At 43.3% G+C, this 19260-nt stretch overlaps 1 protein-coding gene and 1 long non-coding RNA gene across 2 annotated transcripts in view; both read left to right on the top strand.

Annotated features, from left to right (window-relative positions):
* Positions 1-2306: 2306 nt before the first annotated feature.
* LOC127378834 (uncharacterized) lies at positions 2307-10009 on the top strand. Its single transcript, XR_007888181.1, has 2 exons — positions 2307-2845; positions 8786-10009. It is a non-coding gene; the product is annotated as an uncharacterized LOC127378834 (long non-coding RNA).
* A 6223-nt stretch (positions 10010-16232) lies between these two features.
* klf7a (Kruppel-like factor 7a) overlaps positions 16233-19260 on the top strand; it is a 36354-nt gene continuing 33326 nt past the window's right edge. Inside the window, exon 1 of the mRNA XM_051427745.1 lies at positions 16233-16592. Within this exon, the coding sequence (XP_051283705.1) occupies positions 16491-16592 (102 nt within the window). The 5' untranslated portion in view covers positions 16233-16490. The remainder of the gene's footprint in view (positions 16593-19260) is intronic.

The following is a 19260-nucleotide window of genomic DNA, read 5'->3' as shown; positions in this document are numbered from 1 at the left end:
CTCAGACGGAGAAGATAAGATAGGAAGCCCTGGCAGCATTGTGCATGCGGTTGCCAGGGAGCTTCACGAAAGTAATCTATGCGTGGCGGAGATGTGAGCGGAAGAGCCAAACATTATTCAAACATAGGTGAGGAAATGAAAACGGCCGGTAAGAAAAGGAGAAGTGTATCCTTTTGTAATATATTCTTGATTTATTCCACACGAGCGGGAAAGTGACTCAGAAAAGGCCCGTTTGACAGCCTCTTATCAAAAGACTTCTCTTTAATGCATGTACTCGACTAGCCTGGCATCTTTTTCCTCTTCTCCTCTACCTTTCCTCCTTACCTGTGTGCCCCTCTCATTCCTTTTCCCCTGCCTCTCAGGTGCACTAAAGCCGAGGCCAATCTCAGCCCTCGCCATCCATCCACTTCATCCCCCATCTTCACTCTGTCTTCTCTCCTCAGCTCCCATCACTCCTTCATCTCATCTTCTTTCCCTCTGCTCCCTCCCCCGCCTTTTCCACTCTTACCTTGCTGTCTCATTTCTTTTTCTCTCTCCCCCCCCCCAACCCCCACCCTTCCCTTCTTTGAAATGCCTGTTGCTGATCCATCAGGCTGCTACTAGAGTATGTTCCCACTCGTTTCTCACAGTGAGTAAAGTCTGTCTCGGAGGAGGCAGCGGCGGCGCTGGGAGATATAGCATCTACTCCAGTAGGGTACCAGCCAGTTATTAATTACTCCCCAATTCCTCATCTGTTCTCCGTCTGCCGAGAGAAGTAATTACGTCTCTCCCCGTCTCTCCCCTCGTCGGCATCAGAAATGACGCGATAACCAGAAAACCCAAATTACTCCTGCTGATGAGACAATCATTGAGCGAGAGAGAGCAAGCCGGAGATTTTTCAGCCCCACTGTGCTTCACCCATCGGGGTAATGGCACCTCGATTCGGTTTGGGATGCCTCCCCGACGCATTTGCAGGGCGTTTCCAATTTCCACCTCGCAAAACACTAGAAGATGGGGAGGGAGAGATAGACAGAATTAATTAAATGAGTTTTTCTTTTTTTTTCCTTCTTTCTGTTTCTTTTTCTTTTTGCTCCCAATAAAAGAGTGCAATCATGAGGCGGTTCCAGCTCCAATCAGCGTTTTGCAGCTGGAGAGGAGCGTGATGGAAGAGGGACATTAGCACCGGATCCTCATCTGCCACGGAAGACAGAGGGAAAGAAAGGGTGGAAAAACAATTAAGGATGCGTTCTTTCTTCCTTTCATCCTTTCTTTCTTTCTTTCTTTCTTTCTTTAAAATAACCCAAGATTGGTGGTAACCAGGTGTCTACGCAGGTGTACACGAAAAAATACCCAACAACAAACAAAGTTTACAATGAATACTAAATCATTTTAACCCATTTCCACCACAACATTTTCTATCAGTACGTTGATGTGGTGTAATATTTGTTTCACCTATGCTTTTTCCTGCGATGACAAGTCAAAATGTCTGCGGTGAAAAAGGTACGTTGATGCTCCATTCATTTTTGAGGCTTCATGTGGGAAATGAATGTACCTGTAAGGCATTTATCCACATTATTTATGGCAATCCAAAGTGCTTTTATACATTGCTTTTCATCCAGTTTGGTGTCACCATTATGCGCTCAGAATGGCTTGCTAGTTTTCTCCTTTATGAGTTTGCAAAGAAAAACAAAAATAGCTTAGCTTACCGAGCAACAGGGCATGTCATAGGCCTTTTTCATGGCTGACATTTTGACATGTCACTGTAGGAAAAACACAGGTGCTATTAACTAAAGTGAATTCTATTTAGCCGTGTCCGTTTCAGGGCCCTGGTATTGTGCTGGCTCACTGGGACACTGGAACAGAGCTATAATTAATGTAGCCGTGCTTTTCCTACTATGACAATTCAAAATGCCTGTAGGTCAGGTGGCACAGCTTGTTGCGCTTATACAATAGATTGTTTTTGCAATTAACAAGTCCTTTGAAATCAGAGCAAATCTGACCAACGAATGCTCTGAAATACAACAAAATGACACTTGATTGAGCACAAGTTGTTTTCAATGGAAACTGTTTATTTTTAAAGCCATATCTTAAAACTCAACAGTAAACAAAAAATAACTTTTTTTAAAAAAACAATATTTGTTGGCAGTGTGTGTAGCCAAATGTTCAGTTCCTCTATAGGATCTGTGTCAGGGCCAATCAAGACATCTCCAAATACACTCCCCCCCACACCTTGCTTCCCTCCTAAACTGTCAAACTGCAGTTTAAATGGAGCACAAGAACCAGCAGGCTAGTGCTGTTCTCTATATTGTATTTCAGTACCTGTCAAGTGCTTATTGATTGGCTGCGGTGGATTAGGGTGGCTATGTTGCTGCTGAGATTGTGTGAGTGTGCAGTATATATATATATATATATATATATATAAATACATGAGAGTTCATGTGTGCTTGTAGAGCTATGCTGGAGGTCTCTGAACTGACAACAAGCTCTCTCAACTCACGCCACCTAATCCACCGCTCTCTTGCTTTATCTCTCCCTACGTTTTCTTTTCTCTCTCCCATCACCTCTCGCTAACTTCCCTTAGCCTCGCCGTCTTCGGTCCAGAATGATTTGGATCCTAATAGTCTTTTTACAGCCGGCGGCTAATGTTGCCGTGGGGGAATGTAACAGGGCCATAACGAGACAATCCCATCCCATATGCAGAGGATATGAGAGGGAATTTGTCTGCTTCAACAGTGACAGGAGCAATCTGTACTGCGGGGCAGTTCCAATGAAGAGCCCATCGAAGAAAAAAACCCTCCGTGTATTCAGGATTATGGTGTAGGAGCCCATTGAAAATCTAATGGACTAGTCACATCAAATAGACTTGGTAGGTGCATGCTTAGATGAATACATGTATGCCACCATGCGCACACACTCTCACGCAGAAAAAGAAGCCATTACCACCAAGGGTTGGGCCATTACTCTCTGTCCAGTATGCCAGTGTGTGTGTATGTGTGTGTGTGTGAGGCCCAGCCATAATACTTTCAGTCCCAGAGGGTTTTCCGTACAGTGCGGCCCTCCTAAATAATTACCACAGGTCTCTTTATATATGAACAGGGGAAGGCAATAAAGAGACCTGCGATATTGCATTGTGCATACGACACTGATATGAAGAGTGTGAGGAAGGCTGCTCGGAAACGTGTCAGGTGGTGTTTTCATAGACCTGCAATGAAAACATTCTTGCATAGTTAAAATGAGTGTGTCAGCTGCATTTTCATATACTCTGTCTATCTTTTACACACATATTTGAGGTTCTTTTCTCCACGATGAAGAAAGAGATGGTTTCATGTTTATATTACAGTTACTCCTGAGGCACATTTGCTTACATCCTAAACCATCACCAGGAGAAGTAAAGGTGTTGATGTAACAACAGCTTATAAGCTCCAGGTGTGTCAGCTGTTTGCTCAGTAGCATTAATTAGGATGACGGTGTCGAGGGTCTAACCAGTTTGTCCCCCAGGAGAGTTAAGCGTCTCTTCTCCCCTCCTGTCTCTGTAGTTTGCACGTGTTCTGTATGAATGCTGCGCTGTCTCTCCTGTGCTTGTGTGGTTTGTCCTCGTCTGGGTCTCCACGGAGGCGGTCTTGCAGCTTGCTCAATGTCCTCCAGGATCCTACTCTTCACCTATGTTTTACAAATCTACATTATTGGTATTTTTGTCATCAAGATCTGTATATATTGTGATTTTTTGCTTGTCCTCTTCCAGATCTCCTTAGTGGAGACATTTGAAGTTGTTTCAACGTCCTCCTCTACCCACATTCTTTTCCTTTTTATTATCTTCATATATCAGAAACTGATATCAATCTGTATATAATGTGATTTCTGTACACTCAACATCCCTTACCTGTCTTTCCTTTGCTCGAGGTTTCTGCCTCTTAAAAGGAAGTTTTTCCTTGCCACTGTCTCCAAGGTCTTGCTCATGGTGGGAACTATTGGGTCTCTGTAAATAATCTTATAAGGAGTACTGTCTAGACCTGCTCTATTTGAAAAGTGTCCTTAGTTAACTTGATTAACTGGCGCTGTACAATTAAAATTGAAATGTATTTTTCTTTACCCAAATGAAAGACAGATGGTGTTGTAAAGCCTCCTGGGCCAAATTGTGATTTATGATTTTGGGCCACATGAATAGAATTTGACTTTTAAAAACTGAATGTCACACTTAACTTGTCACATAATCTTAATCAAGCCTCTTCAGGAGCTTTGAAAACAATCTTAAAAATGGGTTTATATCATGACAACTGAAGCTTGATTGACCTCTCACCCATTCTCCTGTGTATTTTTTGGCTCTGTTGGGCCGGGATATTTTACACCTTCTTGTGCTTCTTGTGCTATATAGTCAACTCATTATTTGGTCTATAAATACACTGTAAGAAAATAATGCCTCTTGTGCTCTTGCCTAATAGGCCTTTTTCACAGCAGACATTTTGACTTGTCATAGTAGGAAAAGCATGTGTTACTAATACCATTAAGGATGGCTCTGTTCTATTCAAGTGTGCTAGTAAGCCATGACAGTGTGGCAGTGAGTCAGCATGAACAATGCCAAGACCCTGAGACCAAAACAGCTTAATAGAATTTAATATATTACATTTCATTATGTACACAAAATATCCTCGCTGTGAATCCCTTTTCTACCCAACTTCCACCTAAGCAGAGGTCTAATAAGCCAGAATAACATAAAAACATCTGTGGGTGTGCAGGGCCTTGCAGTGTTCACGTACAGTAATGGACTATATTGCACAGTGCCACACACAAACACCTTGAGACCTTGAAGAACAGATTTAATCTCACTGTTAACGCTACTGAGCAACAAATTAGTTGTTAAACCTCAACACATCTCCTCTCTCCTGATGACACTTTGAGACTCCTCTCTTTTACTTACTGAATATTTGTACAAATCCTGCTCAGACACGAGGCTCAATTTGGTTGAACAGTGAACAGTTCATTAGAAGTTTGAAGTTAAATAGTCATTGTTTAGGCACCTTGTATTTCAAGGTGTACTTTGGACCTGCTCCACATTAAACTTTAAATCTGTTCTCCTCCCTGCTGCTTTCAGCTGTCATTTCAATGCCACCACCCCTTTCACCTCCAGTTCATCATATCCAGTGTCCGGGTTGAGCTCATCAGTCCACTCCTCAACACATCCACATCTTTAGCATTCTCTCAATTCCTTCACCACCACCACCACACCACCACCACCACCACCAGTGTCTAGACTCCATCAGGGGGTTTCCTATACTAATCACGGCTTCACCAACCCATTCAAATACAGTGAGATCACAAAGGGGTCTAATCGGACTAAAGACTTTTCACATTTCTCATCTTCATTGTGCACATAATTGAATATTTTTGTTAATTCAAAAATTAATTCTCTTCTGATTGAACTAAATTTAGTTTTAACCTCTATCCAAAAATCTTTACTGATCCAAGTTGAGTCCTCAGCCACCAATAACTTCAAATTTTGAACATCTCATTTTCTGAGAAAACTGTCCAGCTGTCAAACAATCGCAGATGAGGCAACAGCAGATGTTTTAAAACTCATCTTCCACAAACCCCATCTCATTTGCAAAAGTATATACCTGAGCAGAAACGTCTTATTTTAAAAGTATTTTTTTAACTTTAACAGGTGTCATTCGGGAGGCGAGAGATAATATCACATTACTGATGCAAATCACATATTTTCAGCCGCTCTGACGGTAATGAAATGAATTGCTTCATTTGAACATATTGTCTGAAATTTGATGAAAAAAGTAGAGCATCACGTATCATTTTCAACAAGTAAGTTTTTCAGACTTTTTACAGAAGGAGTGGGTGGATGTTCTTCAGGAGCACATGTCCTAAAACATCATTTCGTGGCGTAGGTTTGAACACATTTATCTATGCCAAGTCCCCAGGCTGTGTTGGGAGGAGAGATAACGTGCCTGCCGGTGTGGCACATAGGCTGTCTGTTGCCTCCGATGCCTCCCCCCACCCGTCATAATCTGTGCAAGTCATCCTTGATTAACCCCTGCTGAATGACTCTAATTAGAGCCAATTAGCCTGGGCAGAATGAGACGCTCTCCATGCTGATGAACGAGGTGAAAGAATGGATGGAGGGATGGAGCGGGGTCGAAGTGAAGGTGTGGAGAGCCTGGGATGATTGAGGGATGGCGGTGCTCGGGGCGTGGAGCGAGCCGAGATGCTGTGGGAGGCAGGATGGTTGAGAGAGAAATAATGAGCGGATGAAAGAGAAGAAGGGTGGTAGAATCTAAAGAAGCCATGACTGTTGGACGACTATCCTGCTGCATGGCCATCCAGTAGAGAAGTCATGAATAAACACTTGTAGGGGGCAGATTAACAGCAAAGAAATGTTTTTTTTTTTCATGCAGAAACATTTTCAAAGCACTAGCTCATGTGTAAATTACATCCTCTCTAGAACGACACAAAGTCGTGGATGGCTTTCAATGTCTTTACTTTTTTGCGTAACAGTTTGAAAATACGCTGTATGGAAAGTAGAGACTTTAAGACTATGGACTTGACAAATCTGAGCTGAAAGGCTGAAAATACAATATATTACAAGAGAGGTTTACAGATTTTGTTTGTGCACCTGAGGGCTGGCTAACTAATGGTTGGTAAGAGCTTCATTGCTACTTTTCTACAGACTTTCACTACGATAAATTATTCCAGCAAGCTATGAGAAAAACAGGTTTAGGGGTAGAAAGAAAGGAATATAAAGGGTGAGCAATGGAAAGTGGGGAAGAGTTTTGATGTTAAAATATTGACTTCAGGCCGGGATAAACTTGAAAAAGTTTGTTTGCTGTTGGGTCTAGGTCAAGCTCATACAGTGCTCCAACAGAAAAATAACTCAAAAACTTTAGCTTCTCTAACGCTCGGGGTTAAATGATTTTGTACTTGTTGAATATTTTCTTGACATGCATCATCACTGTCTGGTGCTGTGTGTCTCTTTTTACACCCACAGTCGAATCCTGAACCGACTTTTTGGTGGAAAAGGGATACTTCTCTTCCCAATAGTTCCTGTTCGGAGCCATGAGCTTGCCAGTCAGTTCAGCTCACTACCCCTGGATGCATGCTACTGAGCTGCATGGGATCAGAAGATATTATTTATATGTGTAGTTCTGTTAAACCATATATGTTAGGTAAATCTGCTTAAATTATTAAAAAGAGAAATAAAATTGTCACACAGGTGGGAAAACACGAAAGCTCTCCCGGAAACAAACTGTTACTTTAAGTGATAAACATATGGTGCTCCATCTGCCCAGGCTTGAATATTTCTTTCTGTTTTTTTTAAATGATTGTTTTTTCCTCCCCTTCCCTTTACCCTCCATGTGTATCCATCCAGTCTGCCAGCCAGCCAGGGCGCTCAGAGGCCTACCTACCAGATACCAGTGCCAGCCTCCCCCTGCTATCAACCAGCAGCAGGGGTGGAGAGGCCAGACTGAAGAGCCCACTCAGCCTGCCCAGTGATTGCCTCAGTCTATCATCAGCCAGAAGATTTCTATTATTGCAGATGGATGATTGGTCTGGCTAGCTGCCGGCCCAGCAAAGCAAGCTCATTTTAGAGCAGTTTGAAGTGCGAGCCCCACTGTACTGAGGCAAACGGGAGGGGGGTGGCGAATCGAAAAGGGGGATTTGGTGTTGAAATAATGGAGCAGAAATGGTCGTAATGACAAGGCACGCTGACGCCGAGAGCATTATGCACAGAGGACGAGGTTGTTAATGTGGACTGCCTCTATTTCCGACAGCAATTGAAACACTAATGGGGAGCGCTGTTCAGCTAAATAAATAGACGCCCCGCTCTTAGAACAAGGAGTTTGTTTACTGTTTGTGCGGCGATGCTGGATCAACCCAAAACCCCATGACGAATCCATTGCATCCGTGTAAGCGTCATGGGATGGATAGGATGAAAGGTGTTGTAATGAAATGAGTCCATGACGTTATAAGAATGGGCCTTGACCTGCTAAACATCACCAACAAGTGTCACCCATTTGGGGCTCATTGCGTCCGTCTTGTTGGAGAATAACATCATTTTCTTCATTCGTCTGCAAAGAGTTGTTTTTAGCAGTAAACACCCAAACGTACAATTTGCCCCCTCTTTGCTACATCACACAAAAGACGCAGTATTCACCACTGCAAACAGCCAAAGGGTTATTATTCAGATACAACCTCACTATCATATGACTATCATAAGGCTACACCCACTCCCTGTCCTTCATGTTCTTCTGCAGCAAATCTAATTACCACATCACATTTCAGCTATAAATGTGACTATTTACAGCACTTCATGGTCCAACTTCGCAGAATTTGCTTTCCTTTACTGCCTGACTTAAGGTCAGTATTCTCTGTTGTGGAAGCGCCGGACTCTGCGACCTGCAGCCTGAATCGATAGTCTTAAGGGAATTTAAAGTATCTGACTACAGGGCCTCTGCACTGGGGAGACTGGAGAAGTACAGAGGAAATGCAACCCTGCATGGCTTTTTATACAGTATTGATCATTACATCCAGAAGTTTAAAATAGTGTATTACAAAACAGGGGTAAATATATAATGCTCTTTTGTCAGTTTTAAGTAAAAAAGCTGTAAGGCTAAAGAGCTTTGATTACAAAATTAAACACTGCTGTCACTGTGTGAGAAAAATTGCCACATTTTTAGTGGTTGATATATTTTGGAACACAAATCTGGACATATATGATCATCTCTGAGCCGACTGTTACTTTACTCTCGGCTTTCTTTCTCTCTCTCTGTCTGACTTTATTTCTTCTCATCTGTTTACGCAGCTACGGCGCTTTGAACCTCAGTGCATCGGTGGCTCTGTGGCTGCTGCTGTCACCTGCTAATGTCACCGCTAATGATGTGAGGCTGGTTTTCCTTGAAAAGGCATCACAGAGCCAGGACTCAATCATTCCATTTAAGCAAAACAAAGTGCGACAGCGACAACTGTGAACCAGCCAAGAGAGAGAAGCGGCGTGGCTTTCGTCTGCAAATCATTTCGCTAACACCTTTGAAGTGGTGACATGCCTCTGGAAAATGTACCGAGAAGCTCCCGGTTTGTGGGATGAAAGGGGAGTCAGACTCTTGTCAACTTTTGACCTCTATATGGCAGAGATCAGTTGGGGTTTGGGCCAGCTGCTGCTCCAGACACTGCTGCAGTGCTTGATAAACGACAGCGAGAGTTTTCTTCTACCTTATTGAATTGAGCTGAACTGTAGAGAAAAAGGAAAAGTAAACTGACTTAAAATGAACTTGGATGAACTGAACTGAACTCAAACAGAACTGAATAACATCAGGACAAAAATCCATTTACTGGGGAATGAGATGTTCATTTCTACTGGGTCACAGGGGTCAGCTATAGAGCAGCAACCAGGAAGGGTTTGTCTTGCTCAAGGACACTTCAGAGTGGATTATGGGTACATGGAAACCCAGCTCTTGCATGTAAAGGGTAGTTGACCCTGCTTCCCCTTCAAGTGACCTAACCCTAGTTGACACCGACCAGCTGCCAGGGCTGGTCAGTATGGACTGCAGCTTAACTGAAGTGGGCTTTATTGAAGTGCAGTGGTCAAGACGTGATGAAGCACTAAGCTACAGATCTATTGCAAATGTTATCAATCATTTAGAGCGTCGACATTCAGAAAACATCCCCCATAGAAGAATCAAGCCATTTTCTGGCCCATATATGCCTGAATATTTAAGGGAGGGGGATTTCTGGATGGATTTTTCTGACAATCAGCTCCAGTTTGCAGAACTTGGGTCAGCTTTGGGCCGGTTTCAGGACTTGGACTCAGACTATCATACTTGAGCCAATTCTGGGACATCATGCATCGCTAGGCTCGAGTAGCCATGTGCACATCCACAAAACCAGGTGCTGGACATCGGAACAATCAATGAGAATACTATGGAAAAGCACCTGCACACTGAAATCAAAGCTCCTTTTTGCTTTTATTAGCAACTTTTCAAAACAACACAGGTGTTCCCAAAAAAAAAAAAAAAAAAAAAAAGGAAAACGTGATATTAGCTTTGTATCTAGGCATGACGGATTTAGGTCCATGTTGAGCCAAAAGACTTTGGCAACCCGTGAAATGACAAATACAGGAAATGCAATAAAATGTGTCACCATTTAAAGCAGTAGGACATTGACAGCCCATCACATACGTTAACAGCACCCACTGTTCAGTTATCACTCCTGACAGGCTAAGAGTAACATTTAGTATTTGCATAGATTCCCTGTGAGGATTGTTTTCCAACACACCACCCTCCTCATTGAATTCAGCTTCAAACCTGTGAATCTAGTGCGCGCTAAGCCCTTACACTGATCGCTGATGCGGTGGGCGTGCTGTCAATATTGGCCCATTCACTGTGAGTGAGCAAATCTCCCCTTGACATGGCCAGCCATGCGAGTAATAGCTAGGATTAAGATAGGAAGGTACACACATGAATATACAAAACACAGTATGGCGCAGGCTGATCTGAGGCGGCAGCCGGGGGAAATTACTGAGGCCTCAGATGTGCGGCGTGCATAGAAACAAGATTGACTGGGAGCTCGGACATGAAAAGACTCATTCATTGTCGGTGACCCTGATGACGAATGGCACTTTTTACATTTGATGCCATTGTGCATCTGTCACTGTAATTTTGGACTGTAGTACAGTTTCATTTGAAGAAAGGATAGAATCATCATGCGGCATCATGTGTTTCTATGACTCAAGGACAGTGTGTGCACCTGTAGGTCCTGAATTGAGATGATGTGAAGTGTCATCTTTTGCTGCAAACAAGGCTTTCGCTATAGCTACCATTGCCATAGCTCCCTATGGAAGACCTCACGGCTCCTGCTTTTTGCCAAGTCACAGCCAGAAACACATCCTCACACACCAAGTGCTACACATGGATGTCTAGTTGTTTCAGGAATTTTGTGCAGAATTATTGTGTAGCTCTGATGTCTGCTGTTTCCATATGCATTTCAATAACATAGTGCTTGTTTTGGCTATTGTTGATTTGTTCTTACCATTTTTGCTGCTTGAATTCTCCAGAATACTCTTCAGGGGAGCAAGTTTTTCTTTATTTTGTATCTTCTCAAAGTGTATCAGCGCAATAAAAAATGACAGTGTTTCAAAAACACATTAAATGCATCATTAAGTAATTAATTCATGTCAACTAACTAAAAGTATAGGCATTTATAGGCATTCATATTCTGTATTTTCCTCAGCCGTTTTGGTTTGTTTCTCATTTTGGCTTGGTATGGGGTCTCCTTGATATCCAATTTAAGCCTCAGATACTGCCAATAAAAGATTCAGGCAAACTGAATAATCCGACTTCTACTCATTTTCTGCATCTGGTCTCATTTAACTCCCAGTTCTCCCTGACCCTGTAGGAGTCCTAACACAAACACTATGTCCCAGGTATAGATGGGGCTGTACACCCACATGCAAAGATACACAGACACTAACAGATGCACACAAACATGAACACACTGACAATGACTGAATTTGATTCCTTTGAAAAGCTAATCTATGACTGGGAAAAAAAAAGCATAGTAGCTCCATCATCCTACCTTATCATTTTCTGTGTCATGGACTAAATACGTGAGTGAATTCGCTCACTAATTGGACGCCTGACACGGGGCATTGTTCTTTGGCGTAATGTGACAGGCTCTTGCAAAACGTTGCTTTCAGTGGCCTTCAGAAGAGGCCAGACGGAGACAGAACAAAATGGAACGGCAAATTGTAACCCACATTTTCTGCCGACACTGATGTGACGTTACCTAACAGGCAGGAGGGGAGACAGAGGGTGAGAAGGAGAGCGACTCCGCGAAAACTGTCAGGGTTTAGGCCCTATTTGTTTCACTTTTTGACTACTCCTCCCTGCCTGCTTGCAGGAGTGTTTGTGCAAATGGGTATTTCCGTCTCCCACTCATCATCGCCTAATTGGCACTTAACAGCTGCCCCTCATGGCCTCCTCACTGGCTGTGTTTCCGCTCGCTTTTCCCAGCGTAGGAAGCAGCAGCGCCGCATCAAACATCACCCAGCTGAGAGGGCACTTTCTCCTGCACCCTTTACTCCTTTCTCTCCACCACCACCCCCCACCACCCCACCCCTCTTCTCTCTTCCCTTCCCTTCCCTTCCCTTGCAGCTATCTCACGCGGGAAGCAGTTTGCACCCCAGACAGCCCAGAGCGCTCATTATCGCTTTCCTCAGCCGGCCTGTCGCTCTGAAATCCACCCCTCCTCCCCCTTTACTCGTTGCCCACCTCCACCTCCACCCTCTCCCCCACCTCTCCCCCTACGGAAGAGCAGCATGAAGAAGACGTCAGGATATTGAAGATGTTCTGTATCCAGGCTCTGAGCCAAAAGAGATGGTGCATACGGCAGACATATGGCCACGTTTTCAAAATCTTATCTTTATTTAACCGGGCCCATCAATCACAAGCAAATTTCCTTTTCTGTGCTAATGGCTGGGCAAAAGGCATGTTCGGGGACAGATGTTGGAGGAAAATTTGTCTATTTTTATTTTCTATAAACATAAAGGTTACCCTAATACTCCACTGAAGCAATTTGAACAAGAAGAAATTGCACCATATTTGTGCAAATGTTATGTTCAAACACATCAAGGCATACGGATGTCATATTACACCAAATGAGGCAAAATGAAGCAAAGCAAAGCGCCGACACTCAAGGTCCCCTCGGTTGCAGGAGACTAATGGATAGAGAGGTGAGCTGGGGGGGGGTTCCTGCAAACATCAGGTGCTATTTTCAATGCAAATCGACTTGTTTCTGGTAGCTCAGTTATATTATGTTAGAGAAGAATGATATCTCTTTTCAAAAGAAGTGAAACGGCTTTGGAAACAGGTGAAATAATCCCAGAATTTCTCATTCTGATAAGGAAACCAAGCAACTTTTGTTTCGAGCGGCGCAAAAAAATGCTGAAAAACTCCCCACATGCTCAGCAGAAGTTCATGCGACCAGGTTTGCCAAATAGGAAAGGTTAGAGTAAAGTGAACATCACAATAAAATGCCGTTATGAAGTTTTAACCCTGCCAATGTCAGCTAACCATATTAGCATGCCCACATGGGGGAAGGCTGTGAGTTGGAATAGAAATGGGCTGGTTCAGTGAGCAGGGGGAGTAGAGGTCCCATTCGTCTTGTCCTGTTTAAATACACTGGTTAACTCCTGCCAACAGGGAAGCCATTCAGCAAAAGGCCAAGGGCATCTGTCATGTGTTCAGCACACTGATATTGTCCCCTTCCATCTCCCTCTTTTCCCCTCCCCCCCCATCATTTCCCCTTCTCTTTGTTTATCTCTGCTTCTCACCGTCACTCTGCCTCTTTTTCCCCTTTCCCCTCTGTCTTCCTCTGCCTCTCTCCCACTACTTCTCCTCCTCTTTTGATGAAAGGAGTGAATATGCAGGGAACTGACATGATTAGCAGCCTCATATCCCCATGATGGATGGCGCCTGCTCCATTATTAATATAGTAAAAGCACCAACTGCCAGGTAAGAGCAATGTCAGCATCCACAATATAACGCTGTGTGCCCACGGATAATGGTGAGCACTTATTTTTATCTATGATATGCATGGGCTTTGGGCCGAGGAGGAGGAGGAGGTGGGGGAGTGCACTGCTGAGAACGGGCACTAAGACGAGGCTTTCAGTTTTGCTAATTCCCGATGATGGCAGCTGGGTGGTACACTGCAAAACAAACTATTTCAGCAACTCAAAGAGTGAAACAAGTAAGAGATAGCTGCATTTTTTTCCACTGCAGTTTCCACATTTCAGGCATTTGTTTGAAACAAGTGATCTTTAAGATGATAAAATAAAAGGGAATATTAATTTAAATGGGAAGATTATGGCACAAAATGGGAAAAAAGGTACCTATAATATTGCTGCGTAGGAACATATAAAGTGTCGTAAACTCAGGAATAAAGTTCGTAGTGACCTTAATAATATTTAGTGCCGTGTAGTCATACTTTATAGTGGATATTTTATCTCTTGTATAGCATTCCTTCAATTAGATGGTGTATAATTTTTAGTTTTGCTGCTACAAACACATATACTGTGAGTTATAGGCTGTGCGGTTATATTTGTCTTTATTCATGAATCAGATAATAAAGCTTTATATGTTAAGAAATATAAGAATTTAGTTTTTTTTCACTTTAAAAACAAAACAAAAAGGATGCTCATGTCTGACCATGCTAATGTATAACTTCATCACTTCAGTAAATCATTTCCCTCCAACAATAATGGGGTGAAACAACAGACTCTGCATAATCCTATATCCATAGCCCTCAGTGAGTGTTAACAACCCATGGAGGAGCTTACATCCTACACATAAAGACAAATGAGACATGGCGAGTTTTAAAGATTCTAAAGATTCTTCAGTTTTCACTGTTTTAGGCCAAACACATGATTTAATTAAAGGCATTTCATATTTCTTTGCCAGAATGATATTCCTGGCATTGTGGGGGAGGTTTTGAAAGAGCATTTAGACAATCGTGTAGGGAGATAACATTTAGCTTTTGCTGTTTAACTCTTTGTTTTCGTTCCATATTGAGCATCAGTCCAATCCCAGAGCTGTAGGATATCCTTGTGCATGCAGCCAGCTTTGGGTTCAGTGTTAAAATTCCTGGTATTTTGGTTTTGGTATTCATGGTTCTTTGAAAGCTCAGCTCATAGACACAAATCAGCCACTGCTTCCAAAAAGTGACTTTGTCTCATTATGGACTAATTTTATTAAACAGTGTTTCTGAACTGGTTTTAGTTCACACACAAGTTGGACCTCATCCAAAGAACCACATAAACAATGCATTAAAATAACAGGATTTATCTGTTAAATATTTTACACCTCAGGCAGCCATGTGGCGATCAGATAAACAGGACACAGCCGTGCTCGATTGTTGCTTTCCTCCTGTTTTTGTGGCAGTTGACTGACCTCTGCCTCGCACATGGCCACCGTTCATGTTCGCATTTATGTCTGTCATGTGTTTTCCCTCTGTATCCCGCCCACTCCTGCTGAACACTGATAGCAAGATACAGAGTGCGGCACAGGATTATGGGGAAGAAGTGAGAGATGGATGGAGAGTGGCGGAAAGAGAAGAAATATGAGAAATAAAAAGGGGCATATGTGAGGAGCAAGGAGCAAGAAGCAGGAAAAGAGTGAGTTGTGTCAAATGGATAAATGTCAGCGGGAAGCTTCAACGTCTGTCTGAGCTGAGCTCTCCCTCCCAAAATGCCATGTGTAAATTGCGTAGCCGGGGCCCTCGGCCAGCCTTCCCCCAGCACTGTAATGAGATTACAGACCTCTACAACACTGTGTGTGTGTGTGTGTGTGTGTGTGTGTGCGTGTGAGACAGAGAGAGAATACTATTGAGCCTGTGTGGAAGTGTACAATTTCGATGGCTTACAAGGGGCAAGCGAATAAGTGGCATTACTCACACCACCAAACAAGACGTATCGAGGAAGATACAGCTACTTATTTATCATTCCACACACACGCGGTGGACTTTTTTTCACCCCTCTCCATGCTTACAGCGCATGAGCCGCAGAAAAGAAGTGCAGAGGCTGATTTTTGATCAATGTGGGTTATTATAATAAGCCTCTTGTTGCCTCTCTATGATGAACATTTTATATAACTTTTAACCTCGGTGAGCAACTTGTGAGGAAGTCTTTATTGGATTTTAGTGTCGCTGTGATTACAAATATATAATAAACACATTAAATCTTCATTATAGACAGTATACGCACCATGTGTAATAATACAGCCTCTATAGGAACACTGCAGCAGCATTATGGTGATACTACAGGAGATTTAAACATAATAAGGTATGATAACTTTACTAAAAGCATACTGTGAGTCTCTTTCCAGTCCAGTGCCTCATCCATCATCTCATTATAATTAAATATTTACACTGAGGAACAATATATACTACTGTTTCCTGCTCCTGTTTGTGAGCACATGATGTTTACACCACGGCTTCTCCTCTCAGACTAGCCTTTTAGACCTTCTTCCAAATCTAATATACCCATCCATAAATAGCTCACCTATCGAGCCCATATTTGGCATGAGTGACGTGGCACCGGAGCCAATCCCTCCCGCTGAATCTGCCTAACCCCGCCTCTCCACGCTCAGTCGCCGCTCAAATAACTCCTCAACCGCCCACTCGCCTTAAACGGACGAGCCGAGGAGTTGATTGACAAACTAAACTACGCCCCTTCGTTTACCAAGCCCCTCCCCTCCTCTGGCTCCCCTATCAGTGTCTAGTTTGGCAACACGGATACGCATGGAGCCTCCATCACCTCCAGTCTCTTTTACGCACCGAGTCCGATAATGCGCGCAGGTACAGGGACCCTAATCGCCACATTTCCAGCCGCCACACTGAGCAATTAATCTCCTCTTATGGACTAATATGAAAGAAGTGGATGTAGAGGTCTGACACAGCCAAGAAAGGAGGCATATTTCTTGTGGATCGTTCTTGTTTTTCCATCACCGAGCGTCAGCATGGATGTCTTGGCGAACCACAGTATCTTTCAGGAACTTCAACTCGTTCACGACACCGGCTACTTCTCTGCCATGCCCTCGCTGGAGGAAAACTGGCAGCAGGTAATGTCTCAACTTTACATTGTAGCCGGCGGGCATCCTTCATGACAGAGCTTTAACCACACACACACACACACACACACACACACTCACGCTGATTTGGGTTCACATGCGCTCGAAATGCAGCCGACAACTTTTCCCCCGAAGCGCGGATGTGTGTAGTTCGGGGATGAAATGCTTTATATCACTCATATATCTGACAATTTTTCCGAGAGATGGCAAAGTGGATAAGATCCGAACGCACGCCGGCGCGTAATAAAGCTGTCAAATGCGATTTGGGAAGATGAAGATCCAGATCTCATAATAGGGACTGAATTGGTCGTGAATAATACATCTGCATCCCTCAGATTACTGAGTTGTGAACCCCCTCCGCATGGAGAGAAGTCCCCTCTCTTATTCATAATAGATTTCCTAACATGTCTGGCTTTGTACCATCTTTAAATGCAGTGGTGGAAAAAAAAAAATGTGCGAGGGCATTGCAAAAGGAAAGGAATAGGAATACCTGTCATCTGCATGTTCGCTTGCGCCCTCCCCCCTCCACACACACACACACACACACACACACACACACACACATACACATTACCATCCAAGTTCAGTGGATGAATATGGAGAGATAAGCGCAGGGATCCACGCGGCCACATGGTGATAGATGCGATGGGGGGGTGGAGACGCACCGGCACTTTACACGGCCATTACTGCTCTTATATTCTTCACACCATATCTTTTCTGTTTATATCAGCCTAAAATTCTATAGTGGGAAGTGTTTCACTATACATCTGTGTGTGTGTGTGTGTGTGTGTGTGTGTGTGTGTGTGTTTCGCTCTGTGCATCTTCCAGGCATTTAAACTGTCAAATATGTTACTGATACTTGCTTTTTTTCAATCAATATGGCTTTTTTCAGCCTAATCTCCCTTTTTTTTTAATTTCACAATCTCAATTTAGTTGCACCCTTCATGCCTAAGAGCATCATCGTTTACTAAACAACCCTTCTTCCTCTGTATCTAAGCCCAAATAAGGGCCAAGCAGCCATGGCCCACCTGCATTGCTGCTGCTGGTGAGGATGCTTTCCATGCTGCACTTGACTGACCAGGCAAAAAAAAAAAAAAAAAAAAAAATCATTGCATGGAAATTTGATGCCGGTATTGTTCATGCAATAGGAGCTCCAGCTTTTCCCCACTTCTCTGCTCCATGCGTAAGAGGGGAGGGAGGGAGTGAGGACGGGCGGGGGGAGAGAAACCGGTGCGTGACCGGCGGATCCATTCGTTGTGGCCAAGCAGCCTAATTGGCATCCTACTGTTAGCCACCGACGCATCTTTTCATAACAAGTCTCCAACTCCCTGCTTTCACTGTCAGTGGATTTTAAATTGCAGGGCCTTCGCGTACCATATGCAGTGCATGTCTCTCCCCCGTTTCTCACCCACAGCCTGCATATCAAAATCAATAACTAATGCAAATGGAAGAGAGAGAGAGAGTGAAAGAGAGAGAGAGAGAGAGAGAGAGATGCTTGTGCAGGCAAAGGAAAGCTCTTATCTGTGGAGACTGGAGATGTCAGTTTTCTTTGACTGTCTGCGGCTTATTCTCCCTGAGACAACGTCCATTTTGGAATTAAAGAAAATCATCCTGAAGTTTAACAGTCACTGCCTCTTAAATGCAGAGGATCTAGTTTTGCATATCTCCCCTCATTGAGCAGCTGGATAGTGTGTATTCTGTTATTATTTTGTAGGTGAAAATATATTTTTTTACATGTAGGATATCTGATTTTAGAGATGAACATGACTTTTCAAAAATGAAATGTCACAGGTTTCTTCCTAGAATCTAGATCTACATCAGCAGTGATGTAAGCTGATGCTCTTCTCCTACCTTAAGCCAGGTTTTCTACTTAAAAAGTGTAGATTTCATTTATTTTATAGCATAAATCTGTATTTTTTTTTACAATGATTCACTGATTCAAAATAGGACCACAATGGATGAAATCACTAAAATGCAGAAAACTTAAGCAATCATAGTGTTTAAAAACATTTTTTCTTCCAATTTGCAGGCTTTTACTCAAAGCATTTGGAGTCTTGTGTCCCATTATGAATCACTGGAGTAAATATCAAAGAAGTCTATTTGGAAAACAACCATTATTTGGGATAAGAAGATTGCACTGTGTCTGTGTGAGCACAAGGATTATGACTTGCCCCACACTTTGAAACCCCCCTCGCAGCGCAGAGATGTTCTTGGCAAAGCGATCCTTGTGTTCATTGTAGCAACATGAAGATGCCACCGAACCCTCCTGAATACATGAATTATGAGTTGTGGCTCTCCTTAAAAGCTCCGTCTCCAGCCGAAGCCCGCCGTTTGAGCAATCCCCTCTGTATTACAGGCACAATTTAGAATTTTAAGCTTTTATGGGGGCTGATGGCGAGATAGGCGGCCGTTGTAGTCGGCCCCTAAATGGCTCCCTGAGAATGGCAAGAATGATGACTGTGTCCCCTGTTGGTGTCTGTGAGGCATGATTCAGGCGCTTATAGGGGGGTGGGGAGTAGAAAAGGAGAAAAGTGTTTGGAGGTCTACATTTGAGGCTGCTATTTGTTCCATTATTGAACCAAATGGTGCCAAACTGAACTGTGCTGTCTCGCTTCTAAATCCCTGTACAGTTGGTTGTTCAGAGTTGGAACAAACAGCA

Source organism: Dicentrarchus labrax, unplaced genomic scaffold (genome assembly GCF_905237075.1).
Source record: "Dicentrarchus labrax unplaced genomic scaffold, dlabrax2021, whole genome shotgun sequence".
In the NCBI taxonomy this organism is placed as follows: domain Eukaryota; kingdom Metazoa; phylum Chordata; class Actinopteri; family Moronidae; genus Dicentrarchus; species Dicentrarchus labrax.
The sequence above is the reverse complement of the archived record's forward strand: the minus strand, read 5'-3'. Positions and strand labels throughout refer to the sequence as shown.